Source organism: Asterias rubens, chromosome 1 (genome assembly GCF_902459465.1).
Source record: "Asterias rubens chromosome 1, eAstRub1.3, whole genome shotgun sequence".
NCBI classification, from domain to species: Eukaryota; Metazoa; Echinodermata; class Asteroidea; order Forcipulatida; family Asteriidae; genus Asterias; species Asterias rubens.
This window is the reverse complement of record NC_047062.1, coordinates 2,787,996-2,808,080: the sequence shown is the minus strand read 5'-3', so window position 1 is coordinate 2,808,080 and position 20,085 is coordinate 2,787,996. Positions and strand designations below refer to the sequence as shown.

General features: G+C 39.7%; 1 protein-coding gene across 1 annotated transcript; it reads right to left on the bottom strand.

The window, feature by feature from the left end:
- Positions 1-2,194: 2,194 nt before the first annotated feature.
- LOC117289902 (acid phosphatase type 7-like) lies at positions 2,195-20,064 on the bottom strand. Its single transcript, XM_033771106.1, has 13 exons — positions 19,973-20,064; positions 18,718-18,822; positions 16,847-17,038; positions 15,748-15,930; positions 14,708-14,831; positions 12,682-12,750; positions 11,058-11,172; positions 7,111-7,224; positions 6,565-6,601; positions 5,657-5,724; positions 5,368-5,439; positions 3,367-3,501; positions 2,195-2,399 (listed from the first exon to the last, which is right to left on the bottom strand). The coding sequence occupies exons 2-13, from the start codon at positions 18,818-18,820 to the stop codon at positions 2,334-2,336; spliced, it is 1,278 nt and encodes a 425-aa protein (XP_033626997.1). The 5' UTR covers positions 18,821-18,822; positions 19,973-20,064; the 3' UTR covers positions 2,195-2,333.
- Positions 20,065-20,085: the final 21 nt, after the last annotated feature.

Below are 20,085 nucleotides of genomic sequence, written 5' to 3'. Positions count from 1 at the left end.
CAGCTCTATGAACTTGGCCCTGTTTATGTGCAGATGAAATTCGGCGCCTTCGATAAATACATATACATGTATACAACACAGGGAGACCAACGAAGTAAATAAACAAATCTTGATGATTAAAAAGTAGTACTCTTCATTTTAATAGTTGTGAATCAGACAAAGTTGATGTTTACAGGAAATTGAACATTATGAATAAGTATAAAATTAAACAAGTAAAATCAAGTTGTTTACAAAACCCATTAAAGGCAAGATACACATGTGTAGGCACAACATCTTTACAGTTTGTTACTTTCTTGCACATTGTTTCGAAGTTTGATTTGGGGAAAACAAAACTCAACTAAAAAAAAGTAAAGAAATAAGGAAAGAATAAAATGTACTTCTATCAACATTACAGTTCTACATCTACGCTGGTACACAGCAAAGTCCACTTCTGGAGGTAAAAGCTGAGGTGAAGACTAGGTGTGTGTGAAACAATTCAATCGAAGACCCATTAAATAATCACCTAAACTTCAAGTTGAGGGTTATCAAAATGAAAATCATAATTGTTGTGTGCATAAAGGCACTTGAACACAAAATATGGAAAATTTCTGACCAGCGTTTAATCACTATAGGCTTAGAGCAATGTACCAAAAGTCATGCAGTCGAAACTTGACTGAAAATATAGTATTTTGTATAATAATTATTATTATTATTGGTTTATTGAAAATTCAAACGTAGCAGCCCAAATGCTGGATTGGGCTGAATTGAGTATACAATATATATAACAAGAATATAAATATTAAAAACATTAAAAAGGGAAGTGTTTACAGAAAAATTGTTAAAAGATTATGTACAATTGACCAAAACAAATCTGGGTATAAGGTGCCCAGATCAAAATACTTGACATTGACTGAAATGTATTTATCTACAACACTGCATCTCTTCAACACATTGATGATTACCTAATTTAAATTCCATTTAAAATGCCACAACCCATCAAAGCTTGCACCTCAGGTGCATCTGTATAAACTAAATCTAACTTGACAACCTAAAAACAAACAACAAAGACAACATTTAGAGGCAGGGTACACCTTTGGTAATTGCAACAAAAAAAAACAAAAAAAAATTAATAACCATAAAAGCTTACTTTGGTAAAGAGCACTAGATGTTATAAAACATCGTTAGAAACACAATTGTATGCAACAAGGTGTTTTTTTTTAATTCAAGGCTGATTTTTCTCTCTTGCAACTTCGATTGTCGATTGTTGGTTAAATTTTAACAGGATTGGTATACACAAATGTTGTGATACACTAATTGAGGATACTGGACGCTGACAATTACGACAAGTATACACTGCCTTTAAATAATGGACACTATTGACGACTCAAGGTATAGTTTATCTTCTCTACAACTAAAGATAACAAACATAAACTAAGTAAATTATTAAGAAATATGAGCAAAGGCAAAAGAACTGTACTATGTATGTGCTCATTTCGATGTTCTTTTCGAAATAAGTGCATGGTTTAATGTCAAAATAGACTTGTGCTAGTCATCTAACAAATTATCATGGTGTTTAATGTAAACTAAGATCCTGATGACACTTCAGTTCGTGTCTTGAGTAACAATTCCTTCTGAGACTGTCTTATTTCGGTGGAAAAACTACTAATGGTTTAGTATTTATCTGCTTTGTTTGATGCTGTATGGACATACTGCAACTCTTGTCTACTGATATTGCACAAAATACAAAGAAAAAAAGGTGAGAAATGTCCGCAAAATTAAATAAGAAGCAAAGACAGATCCATTTCAGCTGAGAGTAAAGCACTTAAAAAAATATATATCTTTCTTTACAATATCAAAAAGTAAAAAAAACTAGTAGGCTTTATACAGAAACTGATTTCAACCATCCTCAGCTTAAAGGAAGGGTACAGAATTGGTAAGAAACAAAATTCGTGATGATCACAGATTTACATAAAACTTACACGGTCTAATGATGATAATAGTAGAAAACACTCCTTGAAATATTTCTTTCTGAAATGTCATATTTGATGAGAAATAAATAATCAAATTTCGCGTTTGGAGTTTATCGCTCAGTGAGCGTTTGATTCATTTTTGTTTTGGCATCGATGCAGTGCAAAATTTGTAATCGGTTTTTCACTATTCTCTTGTGATCCAGATGGCCGATCGATCTCAAACTTCTACAGGTTTGTCAGTTTATGTTTAGGGTGGATTACATAAACTGCTTACACTGCCAGCAACTGTTTTGTTAGCAAAAACCAATTCTGTAATGTTGCTCTAAGTGATTCTCCAAAAAGGCATCAACAAAAAATCTGAATACTTTGGGTTAAAGACATCAATCACTTCCACGCATCAGGACCATGGACGTCTTTGATCAAGGTAAATTTGTCCACAACTTTGCCATCCTGAGAAAAAAGAAAAGAAAAGAAAACATACAAAGCTGTTAATTAAACTATTATCCCTGCCAGTACCTCAGAGAAGGTGAGCTAGATTGAACACTGATGTACACATAGTATCTTTCTAGACAGTACACAGCTATCATTTCAGAAACTCATCAAATAATAATAATAACAATTTCTTATATAGCACATATCTAAATAACCGTCTCAATGCACTTTACATTAGTCCCCTGGTCATAGGGCCAATAACATCCCTTTAGTCTTTTTCAGCTCCATGGGAAGTATACAACCTGGGCTACCGATTTGCAGTGCTCCATTGGTACTTTTCATTCACAAAATCAACCTCTACCCTTGCATGTACCCATTTATACCCCTGAGTGAAGAGAAGCAACCATAGTAAAGTATCTTGCTCAAGCACACAACTGTCACGAACGGGATTCGAACCCACACTAAAGTGACTTAACCACAAGAACTTGAATTCTATGCTCTAAACCACTCGGCCATGACACCCTATGTTACTAAGGGAATCAATGTGTGGTGAAGAGGTTTTCAACTAGTGGTTTAATCCCAACGAGCCCTGGTTCTTGATAATTTTACCTAGACGAAGTCAAGGTAAATTCCTCAATATACAGCTCAGACTCAACTTCATAGAGCTGCTTAAGGGTAAGCAAATTTTTGTGAAAACTGTAATCAAAAAACTTGCTAAGGTGTAAGCATATTTCACAGGTTAGCAACAATAATTATCCAGCCATATTGCTCGTTCCCCATTGATTTGCATAGTGCTGCCGTTTATTTCCGTGCAGTAATCACCGGAGGGTTAGCATGCCTTTTTGGGTGTTTATGGTTAGCAGCACTATGAAATGGGAGTAGTACAGTAAGCACAAAATCGGCCCTTAAGCAGCTCTATTAAATTGAGCCCTGCTTTAAACAATCCATGATACATAAAACCCTAAACTTGTGAATCAGAATTTACCTTTTCATCTGAGATCTGCTTGATTGAGAGATGTGTGCTGTTGACAATCTCCATGAAGGTGAATCCATAGTCGGTAGTCCTGAAGGCATCCCATGGTCTAGTGGAAGCAAACTGACTGTGTTTTTCTTTACAACCCTTCAAGAAAAGACAGTTGAAAACTTCAATGGAAAAAATGTTTAGTTGTATAGACTGATTCTCGCTGATTCTCAATATTTCGATTAAAACCAAATCGATCCGATATCGAAATCGTTTCCAAATTAGTATCGCGATATTCGATAATATCGTGGTATCACCCAAGCCTAAAATGGACTAGAGAATCATTTAAAAACCTGTGAACTCCCGTTTAACATGCAGGTGCTCTATCAATTAAGCTATCTTCCCCTTTCTTGGGCAATCCCCCTGTTTGGCCAATGTCTCTGTTCTGGGTGCCAGTAAAAGGCCATTTAACTTGTAACTATCTTATAGCTAGGGACATTCTCTTGGCTCTTTTTTTAATTCCCCACACAACTCTGTTAGCTGCTTGTGGAGCAATTTCAAATCTCTGTACCAAAGCATTTTTTTTATGTTTTCACTAGTGATGATAACAATTGTAAGTTATTTTAAACCCGTTTGTATAGACGCTGTGACCTCTGACGCTACACGAAAACCATAACATGATTCGCGCGCATACCGCTGGGCACAACCTTTGTGTTTTGGCAGCCAGCTAGAAAGTGTATGCAATCTTACCATGACTACGCGTCTTTTTGCCCGGCGAAACATGACGTATACAATGTTTTCTCAACAGAGGGAGGTTTGAACGTAAACATAGGTCACATCGTCTATAGTTGTCAAACACATCCTGCCTTTCCCAGAACACGCCGCCCTTTAAATTCTAAAAACTCAGCAAACACAAGAACATTTCTAAGCGGTTAAAACAGTTTCAAACAGGTAGCCACCTTTATCATAGAGCCACAATCTTGAGTATGTTACTCTTAAAGGTATTGGACACCTTTAATATAATGTCAAAGACCAGTATTCTCACTTGGTGTATCCCAACGTGTGCATAAAGATAACAAATTGGTAACAATTTGGGGTCAATTGGTCATCGAAGTTGCAAGAGAATAATGAAAGAAAAAACACCCTGTGTATTTTCAGCTGCATAATAAAAGGATTCAGCTGAAGTATTTTATTTTTGAGTGAGAAGTTACCTCTTTCTCAAAAACTGTATTCCTTAGAGCATGGAGGAAGGAAGAGAAGGAGCTCGAAAAAAGGGACTTCAAAAGTCGAACCCATGGTACCGCGGTCGTTTAACGACACCTCGTAATCACCCACATACCGTATACAGGGTATATGGGTGACCTGGTGTATGTGAGTTTGCGCGTGTGCTCTTGGTTCTTCACTCAACTATGGTGTCGTATGTTGTATGGATATAATACAGAAAAAATCAGATAAAAGATGAGACCTGATAAAAATTGTGTACACTTGTGCTCACCAAATCGAAAAACACAATTGAATACCAACCACCCTCGTGTGCTAATACCCAAATTTTGAACCACCGCTAGTGACCGGAAAGTCACAAAAAAAATGTAAAATATGCCATGATGTTTCCGTGAAACACCACAAACGGTAAATGAAAACATGTATATTCACAATTCTTGTCTCCAATGATTCAACTTTACACGCAGGCATGAGCACAGACTGGCGGTACCACACGTTCTGTACTAAAAGATTTAATCCCGCTCGTGAATCGGCCGTCCAGCTGGAGGTCTCCTATCTTTTTCCACTGACCAGACAGGGGCATTGTCAGAGTATTCTTTTGTTACTCTGCGGTTTTGCGGGTCGTTCGAGCTCCTTCTCTTCCTTCCTCCATGGTTAGAGGGAAAAGTTATCTCACAATGTTTTATACTATCAACAGCTCTCCATTGCATGATTTTTGTTGTTAACAATTATTTTGAGTAGTTACCAATAGTGTTCAGTGCGTTTAACCGCTCTGCCTCAACAAGTCACAATAATAATACTTACAGCAGATCCAGTGATGATGTGTACTGGTGCCTTGGGATTAGTGTAAGGTGCCTCTTTACTGCCATTGTAAACCTGAAATATAGAAGAATGTTCATCCATTCAACATTTTCCACCAAACAGATGCAACAAATAGCGTTTATTCAAGAATACAATTTGAGGCATGGAGTGTTGAACACGACATTCACTTATGCTTGTATGGTTGATGGAATTAGACAGAGTCTTCACATTGGACTGGTATGAGATTATTTTGAATTATTCACCTAAAGTTACTTTGTTATCTGTGACTCACCTTTTTATTATATACCGGCCAGAGACGTTCGTAGTCATGCTCGTGGGCCCACAGTCCCAGATCAACCCCTGCAGATACTCAAAAAGATTAATATCCCAAAAATAACCAATGAAAGCTCCTCCCTTCAATTTGAATCTTAAAATTAATTTATTAATAATTGTTCATCACTAGAGTAAGTTCACAAATATTATTCGAGTTCAAACATTGGAGTGCCAAATAAGTGGTGGGTGTAGCTTTGCATGGTGTGGAAAATAAGATAAGAATTATCTACAAATAGTAAATTTGCAGGTACAACCATGTGTAAAATGGTAGTCAGTAGGGCTAGTAACCCTGATTTTTTTAGTAGCCCTGATGAGATTTTAGTAGCCCAAACAACACATTACGTCTTGAGTCACGACACAAATTGGTCACCGAAAGTGTTGTATTCTACATTTCATTTAACAATACCATCAGCAAAGTTCATTATTGTTTGTGATGCTGATTTTCACATTTTTTTCCCACTAGCCAGCCGGGCTATTAAATTAGGAAAATGAGAAGCCGGCTGTAAAACTGGTAGTCCCGGGCTAGCGGACTAGCGGAAATTTCGACCCCTGGGTCTTGACGTTTGGAAAAGTGTACTCTGCTCGTCTTCAGGAGAAAGCCGAGCGTCAAGTCACCATTATGGAGTGGAGTACTTTGGAGGATATTAGAGGGTCTCTCACCATAGATGCAAGGGGGTTAGCCTTGCCGTTAAATTGTGAATTTGTTTGAAAAAAAAAACCATCTTTCTGCTCTCTTGTATGCGAAAAAAAACTAATCCCAAATGAAGCTGATTTTGCATACATATTAATAGACTTATATGACTGCAACTTTCAAGTCCAGAAAGATGGCGAGTAATCTGACAGACATTACCAAAACATAAAACATACCATATTTGTAGAACGTATCTTCCAGCGCCAAGCGTAACTGCAAGAATAAATCAATAGTTTATTACCCAGTGTGAATACATAACATCTTTGCAGATACACTGGTCTACTGGTCTAATTTGAACTCGAATTTGGTCGTCAAAGTTGTGAGATAATAATGGGAGATAAAACACCATCGTCAAACGAAGTTGTGTGCTTTCTGATGCTTGATTTCGGGACCTCAAAATCTAATTCTGAGGTCTCAAAATCAAATTCAAATATTTTTTGTGGAAAATTACTTCTTTCTCGAAAATTACGTTACTTCAGAGGGAGCCGTTTCTCACAATGTTTTTGTTTACTATCAACAGCTCTCCATTGCTAGTTACCAAGTAAGTTTTTATGCTTTCAATTATTTTGAGTAATTACCAATAGTGTCCACTGCCTTTGAAACAAAAAGCAATGCGGCCGAATCATGTGTATCAAGCTATGACATAAGAAAGTCTGACATAAATGTACGTAGGTGGCGACAAAGGGCTGCAATGTCGGACGGAGAGATAGTGAGTCACTTACTGCGACTGAAACCACAGTACAATCCATGCCATCAGTATCAGAGCAGTACATGGGTCGATGACCCATTGTTATGATCCAAGGACGCTCCGCTCTGTTCTTCGGCTCGTTGGCTTCCTGGTGCACAAAACAAAATGAAAAAGCTACAACAATGACTTTTAATATGCAAGGTTTACTTTCTGGCTGCAGAAGAATGCTCCTGTGGGCATAGGTACGTAATCCATCCAGTATCAAATTAGCGATTCTTAATGCGAGTGAAAATAGCGGCGGGTGAGTGAAACCCTTTCTCACTAACCTGGGCGAGTGAAATAATTGTTCATTTTCATATAAATGATGATACAGTGGCAAAATCTCTAAAGAAAACTTTCACTAAAGCTTTTAAAAATAGTAAGTTTGACAAGACTAGATATTTGCTAGATTTAATTTGGCCGCGATCGGGATCTGAATTGATCGTTCCTTTTCAGAATACACATACAGTCATTGAAAACACCATGTTCAAACCACATGGTGCCGATCCAAGAGTATCCTCTCACACAGTCGCCCACACTGGTGGTGCGTCCATGCATGCAGCAAGAGCACATGAACAACACACATACAATCAAAGTCCATTCTAACCAACATTCTGCATGCTATGATTGGCCGTTGATGGCTGTTGATAATTCAATATTCATGATCTTCTTGTCTAGTCTTCTTCGCAGTACACGTTCACAAACGGAGTAAAGAATTGCCGCACAGGCGCACGTTGAGCAATATGCCTGCAGACTAAGCATAATGCACAGCCTTGGAGGACTTCTAATAACCTGGACAATTTTTGCCAACACAGGGTTTGCGGGGCAAAGTTCATGGAATTATTTCTCAATGTGCGTTGTTGACCGGTCGTTGATTCGCGCCTATTTTCTTGCAAACGGATTTTAAAACATGTTGAAAAGAACCGATCCTCAAACCACGAATTCATTAAAATTGTTGTTCATAAAAAGGGATAACTTGGGGCATAAATTTAAGAGAAAAAAATCGTCCAAAAACAAATATTTAAGGACTTCACTTCCGTGTTTTTGAATAATTTTTTTTTTTTTTAAATTCTGTGTATCATCAATACATGCTGGCTAGTGAAACAACCTGCGAGCGATCAAGAATTTTGGTTGACTCGCCCTGCGGGCGAGTGAAAAAAAGAAGTTAAGGGAAACCCCTGCCATTGGACTACTGCAGGACTGCATCAAAGTAATGGAGCAATCCTACATAAATTAAAACGCAAGTTAGTATGTTGAATGTTCCAGTTGAACGCTCATTAGTCCACTGGAACAGTTCTGAATTGTTCCATTGGACCAATGGTGCATTCCACTCACTGGAACATTCAACATACTTCCTTGAATTTTAAGTTATGTAGGAGGTCCTTTGGCAAAATGATGCAGTTCTGGTTATCCAATGGATATGTTGCGAGAGTGTGCCCACAGGAGAGTTCTTCCGAGCCAGAACTCAAATAGTCTGGTAGGGACTGAAAACCCAATGGACATACAGGGCTGCTGTACATGATTTGAGCTAGGGTCCACAGAGGTGAAGGGAAGGGAAGAACCCACAAAGGTAACATAGATGCCCACGATTCAAAACCAGGGTCCAAAGAGGTGAAGGGAAGGGATGACCCCCACCAAGCTAACATAGATGCCCATGATTTGAGCTAGGGTCCACAGAGGTGAAGGGAAGAGATGACCCCCACCAAGCTAACATAGATGCCCATGATTCAAAACCAGGGTCCACAGAGGTGAAGGGAAGAGATGACCCCACCAAGCTAACATAGATGCCCATGATTCAAAACCAGGGTCCACAGAGGTGAAGGGAAGAGATGACCCCCACCAAGCTAACATAGATGCCCATGATTCAAAACCAGGGTCCACAGAGGTGAAGGGAAGGGATGACCCCACCAAGCTAACATAGATGCCCATGATTCAAAACCAGGGTCCACAGAGGTGAAGGGAAGAGATGACCCCCACCAAGCTAACATAGATGCCCATGATTCAAAACCAGGGTCCACACAGGTGAAGGGAAGAGATGACCCCCACCAAGCTAACATAGATGCCCATGATTCAAAACCAGGGTCCACAGAGGTGAAGGGAAGGGATGACCCCCACCAAGCTAACATAGATGCCCATGATTCAAAACCAGGGTCCACAGAGGTGAAGGGAAGAGATGACCCCCACCAAGCTAACATAGATGCCCATGATTCTAAACCAGGGTCCACAGAGGTGAAGGGAAGAGATGACCCCCACCAAGCTAACATAGATGCCCATGATTCAAAACCAGGGTCCACACAGTTGAAGGGAAGAGATGACCCCACCAAGCTAACATATAGATGCCCATGATTCAAAACCAGGGTCCAAAGAGGTGAAGGGAAGGGATGACCCAACCAAGCTAACATAGATGCCCATGATTCAAAACCAGGGTCCACAGAGGTAAGGGAAGTGATGAACCAACCAAGCTGACATAGATGCCCATGATTCAAAACTAGGGTCCACAGAGGTGAAGGGAAGGGATGACCCCACCAAGCTAACATAGATGCCCATGATTTGAGCTAGGGTCCACAGAGGTGAAGGGAAGAGATGACCCCCACCAAGCTAACATAGATGCCCATGATTCAAAACCAGGGTCCACAGAGGTGAAGGGAAGAGATGACCCCACCAAGCTAACATAGATGCCCATGATTCAAAACCAGGGTCCACAGAGGTGAAGGGAAGAGATGACCCCCACCAAGCTAACATAGATGCCCATGATTTAAAACCAGGGTCCACAGAGGTGAAGGGAAGGGATGACCCCACCAAGCTAACATAGATGCCCATGATTCAAAACCAGGGTCCACAGAGGTGAAGGGAAGAGATGACCCCCACCAAGCTAACATAGATGCCCATGATTCAAAACCAGGGTCCACACAGGTGAAGGGAAGAGATGACCCCCACCAAGCTAACATAGATGCCCATGATTCAAAACCAGGGTCCACAGAGGTGAAGGGAAGGGATGACCCCCACCAAGCTAACATAGATGCCCATGATTCAAAACCAGGGTCCACAGAGGTGAAGGGAAGAGATGACCCCCACCAAGCTAACATAGATGCCCATGATTCAAAACCAGGGTCCACACAGGTGAAGGGAAGAGATGACCCCACCAAGCTAACATAGATGCCCATGATTCAAAACCAGGGTCCACACAGGTGAAGGGAAGAGATGACCCCACCAAGCTAACATATAGATGCCCATGATTCAAAACCAGGGTCCAAAGAGGTGAAGGGAAGGGATGACCCAACCAAGCTAACATAGATGCCCATGATTCAAAACCAGGGTCCACAGAGGTAAGGGAAGGGATGAACCAACCAAGCTGACATAGATGCCCATGATTCAAAACTAGGGTCCACAGAGGTGAAGGGAAGGGATGACCCCCACCAAGCTAACATAGATGCCCATGATTCAAAACCAGGGTCCACACAGGTGAAAGGTAGAGTTGACCCCACCCAGCCATTATGAATGTCCATCAAGTTACTTGCTTTTAAGACATTGAAGGGACGGTACACGTTTGGTAATTGTCAAAGACCAGTCTTCTCACTTGGTGTATCCCATCATGTGCATAAAATAACAAACCTGTGAAAACTTGGGCTCAATCGGTCATCAAAGTTGCGAGAAAATGATGAAAGAAAAAACACCCTTGTTGGACGAATTTGTGTGCTTTCAGATAGAAATAAAAGATTCTAGCTAGAAGTATTTTATTATTTTAGTGAGAAATTACCTCTTTTCTCAAAAACTACATGACTTCAGAGGGAGTCGTTTCCCACAATGTTTTATACAATCAACAGCTCTCCAATGCCTGTTATCAAGTCAGTTTTTAAGTTAATATTTGTTTTGAGTAATTACCAAACGTGTACCTTCCCTTTAAGTAAGCATGGACTTTCAACATATTAAAAAAACAAATACCTGTAAGTCTGCCTGCAGCCATTTCAACTGATTGGTCTGAGTCTCCTTGGAGAATTGGGGGAAGAAATAAACCTCGGTAGAAAATGAAATGATATGCGCCAAGCCCAGATTCCAGCTGCAAAGAAGTATGTACACCCCATAGTCAATAAAGATAAATTGATCTATACAAGTCAAATTGAGCTTACTGGATGTTTTGGGTTTTAAACAATGGATCCCACAAGGATATTCTTTGTGGAACCTGATATGCCCAGAGCCCAGATTCCAGCTGCAAAGAAGAATGTACACCGAGTTGTGAAAAAAGGAAAAGTGATTTATAACAAGTCAAATTGAACTTACTAGATTCGAGTGCCCATAAATGTGAGGTGTGTTACACAATGGATCACACAAGGATATTCTTTGTTGAACCTGAACCCCATAAGGGAATTCTTTGGAAAAAAGGAATAATAGAAGAACAATAGCTCGAACACACAAATCTGTAAGACTGTGTGCATGCACAAATTCTTGTAATTGTTGCATCGCCTAAATGCATACGCCACTGTATATTACATACAGTGACATTAACAGATCTGCCAACTCTCTCAGATTCTGCAGAACGTTCCCTGAAAATAAACCAATCTTTCCATGTTCTGAAGAACAAATTTGAAATCTCCCTGATCAATGTAGTTTCTAAATAATCTCCCTTATAGGGTGTCGTGGTCGAGGCGAATAAGAGCACCGAACTCAATCTCTGGTGCTTCTGTTTAGCAGAGTGTGGGTTCGAATCCCGGTTGTGACACCTGTGTCCCAAGCAAGACACTTCACTATAATTCACTAAATGGGTACCTGTGAGGGCAGAGATGGTTCTAGTGATTTAGCCCAGTAGCGAATATTAATGTAGCACAAGGCTGTATACTCCCCACCAGGGAGCTGAGATGGTTTAAGGAATGAATTAAGGCCCAGTGCCCAGGGGTAATAATGTGAAGCGCTTTGGGATGCCCTTTGGGTGTGAAAAGCGCTACATAAAAACGGATTATGGTAGCTCTTCATGGACTCCCCAAGTGGCGCAAGATTAATTGCGATGATTGCAACAGGTGCATTGGGTCAAAAGAAGGATATTGGAAGGGGTTTAGGTTTAATAATAGGGAGGTTTCGCAAATCTACGGATATACATACAGATACCGATACATCAACACTCCGGTGCTCATGTGACCTGTTTCCACGGCTATTGTATGTTGCACGCCAGTTAGCAACGGATACGGGAGCTCATACACGTTATAGAAAACAGATACTGTTTTGCAGACTTTTAGTTGTCTTTTTGTCCCAGATCAAAATCATTTCCCACGGAATTGATTTCATGGTATCGTGCTTGATATAGATAGAAAATTGTTAGTCATTTGCAAGCAAACTATGAGATAAATGCAGTGATTAAAAACAGGGTCTCTATTGGTCATGCTTGTCGGGAAAAAAAACTCATAGTGAATGCCAGCACCCTCAACACGTCAAGTGACACTGCGAAACAAAATCCACCACGTGACTGACTTGAACGGACACGGTTAGCATATCCCTATCTGTATCTGTATCTGCAGGCCTGTGAAACCTCTCTGTTATCCCAGAATCAACAAGCCAAGAAACGTAGGTATCCTACCTGTACCATAGGTTTTGATTGTCTTCATACATCGGCATTGTAAAACGATTCTTGTAGTGGGAGAAATTACTGTTGAATAATAATAAAAACAGATGTGTAAGTCTGATAGATAAAACAAGGAAGATAGGTTTTATTAAATTTTTGTTTACATCTTAGATTGCCTAACATCACAAGGCCAAAGACAGCCACTCCAATGTGAGGGCTACACATAACTGATTTGGGCATTGACCCAAATCAACTGTCACCAGGGAGACAGTGCCACCCACCCCTGTGGATGAAACAAGGTTACCCCTTCATGGGTATCGTAGACTGTGAGCCTGGTTACTTGAGCAGAATGAACTTCCTTCCAACTTTTTTTAAAAAGCAACTATGGTTTAAGGTACTGGACACTATTGGTAATTACTTATAATAATTATTAGCACAAAACCTTACTTGGTAACGAGTAATGGGGAGAGTTTGATAGTATAAAACATTGTGAGAAACGTCTCCCTCTGAAGTGAAGTAGTTTTCGATAAAGAATTTTTTTTCCACGAATTTGATTTCGAGACCTAATTAGATACAGAAGTTGAGGTCTCGAAATTAAGCATCTGAAAGCACACAACTTATCCCTTTCAATACATGTACATCTGATGAAGCAGTAGTTCGTGAATGCACTTTTTTACATTAGTTAGTTATAAGTGCTATCGCTACCTGCCTTGTTGAAACATATACACTTTTACAGAAAAATAATTAAATTGTATAATGCATGTGAATTGTTTTGCAAAGGGTGTGTCCAACTGGTAAGGTTGAAAATAGAAATGTTCACATATTTAAAGGCAGTGGACACTATTGGTTATTACTCAAAATAATTATCATCATAAAACCTTTCTTGATTACAAGTAATGGGGAGAGGTTGGTGTATAAAATATTGTGAGAAACGGCTCCCTCTGAAGTGACGTAGTTTTTGAGAAAGAAGTAATTTTCCACGAATTTGATTTCGAGACCTCAAGTTTAGAATTTGAGGTCTCGAAATCAAGCATCAGAAAGCACACAACTTCGTGTGACAAGGGTGTTTTTTCTTTCGTTGTTATCTTGCAAATTTGACGATCGATTGAGCTGAAATTTTCACAGGTTCTGTGATTTTATGCATATGTTGAGATACACCAAGTGAGAAGACTGGTCTTTGACAATTACCAGTTTTTATATAGTGCGTCCCAAAGCACTTCACATTATTACCCCTGGTCACTGGGCCTTAATTCACTCCTTAATACACTCACTAAACCATCTCAGCTCCCTTATTTACATAACGCTCACTTGGTATAAAGACTGTCATGATGGAAATTTCCCCTGAGATTTTGCTCATTTGTGGTTGCAGAAACACAAATTAAGTAGAATGAGATTTGAACCTGCGACCTCTGGATTGGTATGCAGGCACTCTACCAACTAATTTCTAGCCCTAATTTTGGAGGTCTCCCTATTTATGTCAATATATCTGTTTGGGGTTTCCTACAGTCAGAATTATAAGTGCTTTTTCATTATCACAGTGCTGTGATAAGCATCAGACCTCGTCAGATAGAGTATCATTCCAGAACAAGGAGGATCCAACATAAAAAACAAAGAATACTACTAAGTTGAAAATAAGTGTGTCTTTAAAAGCTTCCTAAATGATTGAATGGTGTTTAACAATCCTGAAGTAACGTAGTTTTCGAAAAAGAAGTAATTTACCTCGAATTTGATTTTGAGACCTCAGAATCACATTTTGAGATCTCAAAATCAAGCATCCACACAACTTTGTGTGACAAGGGTGGTTTTTCTTTCACTATTATTTTGCAACTTGGACAACCAATTGAGCTCAGGTTGATTATTTTATGCATGTTGAGATACACCAAGTGAGAAGACTGGTCTTTGACAATTACCAGTAGTGTCCAGTGTATTTAATGCCCCTTGGCAATGCTCCGAAAGGCTGTGGGATAAATTTTCATCCACGAAGAGTGTTGGGTTTCGTTATGTTCATGAAAGGCAATTATCCATCTTTATATTTACTTACTATGCAACTTCATGGTTCCCGACAGCGGTCATGTATGGAACGTAAGCTGCAACAGGCTCTATCTGCCTCATGAAATCATCACCAACATGGCCGTTGTTATTGTTAAAATCATATGCAAAATCACCTAGTACAAAGAAAAGTGAGCTCTTTTTAGGCCATTTGCGTTGAACAGAGAAAAAATTGACAAGAGCGAGATTTGAACCAATGACCTCCGGATTGATGAGCCGGTGTCATATGGAAATCTGTCCCGCTGAGATTCTGTCCCCTTTATGGGAAATTAACACGGGCTGAAGGAGGAGGATTAAAAAGAGGGCGCTATCAGAAGAAGTTTGTATACAGTTCGCCATATGAGGGACAGAATCTCCTGCCACACCGGCACTCTACCAACTGAGCTATCCGGCCCTATGTTGGGGGTTTCCCTATTTTGTCAATATCTTTGTTCAGGGGTGCCAGACAGAAGCCACACAATCTTGTGTAGCAAAGGATTACACCCTAAGTTTACGATACAACCTGGTAAGCGGCAGGTTCGTTGGTTCAAATCCCGCTCGAGTAATGTGCAACTCTGGAAGCAACGGAAATCTGCTTGCAGACTTAATCTGATTGGTCTTTTGTCTCGCTATCATGGGCAGTATGTAGGATGCTTTAGTATGCGCTGTGAAAAAGTAAGAATTTTGACGCAATTCCTTTTCTAGCAAATTTTACCACCCCTGGGTTTGAGGTTGCCCTTAAAGGAACACGTTGCCTTGGACCGGTCAAGTTGGTCTTTGAATAGCAGTTGTAACCGTTAGTTTTAAAATGCATATGGTTGGAAAGATGTTTTAAAAGATGCCTCGAAAATGCGTGGTTTTCCTTTTACCTCGTTGACTAACACGGTCGGCTATTTATGGGAGTCAAATTTTTTGTAACAAACGGTTACAAACACTTTTTATAGACCAACTCGACCGGTCCAAGGCAACGTGTTCCTTTAAGAGAAGTATCAAAAGAAGACTTGGTACCATACCTAAGACAATCCCAGCTAATGCACAAAGTTTGTAACTCACCAACATGCAAAATGGCATCAAAGGATCCTTTTTGAGCTCCAATTTGAAGGCGTCCTAACGACTGCGCATTTTCATTTCCCATGTCACCATAGATGACCAAGCGAGGGCTCCAGTCAGTGCCATCTCTCAGGGCAGTAAAGAAGAAGAGTGAACTCCAACCTTTGTTACTTCCACAACGATAAACTGGATATGTTAATTGGAAACAAGAGTCTAACATATTAGTAGGGTAGATAGGTAATGAGATTGCAGGGTTCTTGGAGCTCATGCACAAGCTAGCGTTTCGGGCTGAAAAACACAGCGAAAAAATCTACCGATATGCACAGATTTCTCAATTTGTTTCAAGAGAAAACCATTATCGAATGCTCCAGATTGCACAGGATGGCTTATAAAACCAAAATAAACATCAATGCTCCACAGTTGAGATTTAGGGTTAGGGTTAGCTGTTAAGGTTTTTGTCCAAGTCAGACTTTGTAAATACTAGTCGAACCTAACGGTCATTCAGAGAGGTTTGAACAATAATTCCAGTTTTGAAGGTTGGTTGACTATAATGAGTGATAGCAGGGGCGACCTCTGGTAAACACATATTCAGTAGGTAGGTTGGCATAGGGTCTAGACCACAAGATTTGGTAGGAGACACTGGGCTGCCCTGGGCCCAATTTCATAGCGCTGCTTAGCGGCCGATTTTGTGCTTACTGTGTAATTTCTATTTCATAGCGCTGCTAACTGTAAGCACACGAAAAGGTATGCTAACCTTCCGGTGCTTACCGCACGAAAATAAATGACGTCACAATGCAATTCCACGGTAAAAACGCAATATGGCCGCCCAACTTTTCTGCTAACCTGTGAAATACGCTAAGGCTTAAGCAAATTTTTCTGCTACAGTAAGCAGGCTAATTTGCTTACCGTTAAGCAGCGCTATGAAACTGGGCCCTGCCCTTCACTGGTGCGTGCTGCAGCCAAAGTTGAACAAATTGTCTCTATCCTATTTAGCGTAAAAGTGACTGAAGTTTTCAACATATTCTATTGTCACATAAACAATCTGGGACAAGTATCCTGCTTATTTTTTTGAAGAAGCATGAAAGAGAAAAAAATGTTTTACCATATTTGGTTCCAGGTTTTAACTTGGTTAGTTTCACCCGGTGGATGAACTGTGTGTGTTTTTCTGGACCGCCATCTACAAATTTTGTACTTGAACCTGAAGATGTGGATTTGGCCGCAGTCACTCCAAACTGAACCTGTGATTCGGTGTCATTGAAAGTACTCCATGTTACTATTATTTCAGTCGGGTGACCTGTGGAATGTAGAAAAAGATAAATTAGGCCAAATACAAAAACCACCAGTTGATCGTCCCCTCTCGCATCTGTTTTTGAGGCTGTATACTTTTTTTTACTACTTCTATATTTGCCTTTTTTTAAAGACAAATTTTCTGTGTTGTGGCCAATTTCAAATAAAATACTTGGTAGCGACCTTTGAAAAAATAAAATAAAAAAAGGGCCCTCACGCTTCTCGTTTTGGTATTATTTTTTACTTGGCCGTACAATTATAATGATATAATTTGGTTTTTACCCTTACACCAATGTGTATTCTCAGTACTTTGCTGAGTTCTGTGAAAATCCACAGACAAGTCACTCGGCTGGGATTCAACCCCCACGACCTTTACATCACTTTCAAGCAAGTCGTGTTAGCAGTGGATACCGCAACAATTTAATAGATGCTACTTTTGGATAAAGAGTATTTGTTTTTAACCTTACACCAATGTGTTCTGATGTGCTCTGTATAGTCAGTACTTACCCGAGTTCTGTGAACAAAATAACATTTATTAAACCGTTGCAGTAATCGCTGCTAACGTATAGGATTTGAACTGCCTATAGCCACCGGCTATAAAATCTATCAACTAAAAGAAATAAAATCTATCAACTAAAAGAATGATTTGAAAAGCAAACTCTAACAAATACAAAATGTATCCGAGTACCACCATATTCTGTACAGGGACTAGGAGGAAGAGGAACCAAGGACGTACAGTGGTAACCAAGGCATTTTGTTTAGCTTTGAGTGGTTTCTTGCATGCCTCTACTTCTATGGACCTCGATTTGAATCCCACTTTAGACGATAGCCTTATACTTAATAATGTTTTGTATTTTAGATTTTAGACCTTATTGCATTTTTAATACTTCAGGATTTCTATTTACTAAGTTTGTTTACTAACTTGTTGAATGTTTGTGAATGTTTACTCCCGTTGATATAATTCTGTATTTTCTCATTTTTGTAAAAAAAATGCAATAGCAAACCTGTGAAAATTTGAGCTCAATCGGTCATCGAAGTTGCGAGATAATAATGAAAGAAAAAACATCATTGTCACCAAGCTGTGTGCTTTCTGATGCTTGATTTCGAGACCTCAAAATATAAATCTGAGGTCACAAAATCAAATTCGTGGAAAATTAATTCTTTCTTGAAAACTACGATACTTCAGAGGGAGCCGTTTCTCACAATGTTTTATACTATCAACCTCTCCCCATTACTCATTACGGTTACCAAGTAAGGTTTTATGCTAATAATTATTTTGAGTAACTACCAAAAGTGTCCACTGCCATTAAGCCACAAGTTATGGACAGTGAGAAAAAATTACTTGCATGTAAGTGTCAAATATAAGTGTAGGAGAACTGAAAAGAACAGCAATTGAAAGAGACCTGGTGTGGATTTCACAAAGAGTTAAGACTAGTCTTATCTCGAGTTAGGACAAGTTACTCGTCCTAACTTAGGACTAGCTACACGTTTTTGATATCTCTTAGGACTAGTCCTAAGTTAGACCTTGTCCTAATTCTTTGTAAAATCTACCCCTCAGGTGATGGTGGCGACTCCAGGAGTGCGCCCATTATTACAATTTGAGGCAGGGCGACAACGGACGCAAGTCTTTGTCGAATGATGTTTCTGAGAATACAAGAAGAAAAATAATAAGTCGGCATAACCTACCTGTAGCAGATAAGTGAATTTGTTCAGGCTGGTACCAAACTTCAGCAGAAGTTACGATGAAAAATAAGAAGGCAATACATGCTTGAAATGTCACGCCAACCATTGCTAGAAATTAAATTTTGTGGGAAAGAAACACAATAACTTAAATAAAAGGTAAAACTATAACAATACAATCAGTACGGCAACAAAATCCTTACAAGAAAATAGAAAAACTTACTAATCCTTTGTAAACAAAATTCCTTATTTTTCGCTAAAAATTTAGAATCGTTTAAAACAAAAAAGATTTGGACAATGTTGCATACAGACAATATTTCATTAATTTTCACTTTGAGTAATATCCCCTGGCCTGCGAGCCTGCTCAGCCCAACCCAGACAAACGCATCCACCCCAACACCGGGGGTCACTTTTCTCATGCACCAAGCACAGTACGCCCCCCACCCTGGGCGGGGCCTGTGCGTGCCTAGTTGCGATAACGTAACCCTCCTCCCGACGGCGTCGGGAGGTCGAGGGTTACGCTATCGCAACAAGTGTGCGCCCCGTGCTTAGGCCCTGCCATGGCCATCCGTTGACTTCTCTTGGTCTTATTAAGTCGAGTAAGTCTAGTTGCTGGTAGCTCACCTTGTTGAGCTGTTAATGGCTCCGCTTTTAACAGCTCAACAAGGTGGGCTAAGTTGCTGGATGGTTGAATCATGGAGGAATAAATTAGAATATAAACAATCCTTTGACTTGTCCGAACGGTCGAGTTGTCTCAAACGTCAATTTGTCCAAATGTCAAGTTGTCCGACGGGGGAGTTGTCTGAACACCGCTGAAATTTACCATGGTGTTGAACTGTGTGTAGGAGCCAGCACGCTTGGCCTTGGTAGAAACCGTTTTCTCAAAGTCAAAGAAACCCTGCTGTCATGGCTGTAATTGTAAACGTTCGTTTTTTTGTTGCCACTAATTTATTCCTAACTAACATTACAATTGAAATTACTCATGAAATTTGATATTTGTGCTGTACTGTTTTCAATCCTGAGAGTGATAGAGAAATAAATTTAACGGCAAATATGTGTTTCTTTCTTTTTAGCAATGGTTATAACCTCTTTTTAAAATGGAGTGTCCCAAAACAAGACGCCGAAATCCGTTCATCATGTTCATAATAAACAGCGAGTGCGATTATTTTCAGAAATATTGTCGCCCAAAATGTACGGAAATGTTTCCGTTATACTACTATTTAAGTAGGGCCTACCTAAGTAAGCTGCAGTATTCACTTACCTTTACATATATTATTTAATATCACAATCTATATCAACCTTTACATTGACTTTCTCTGAGCTGAGAAGAGGGGGTGATCTATGGTTCCGTGTCAGGTGATCACACTATCACGT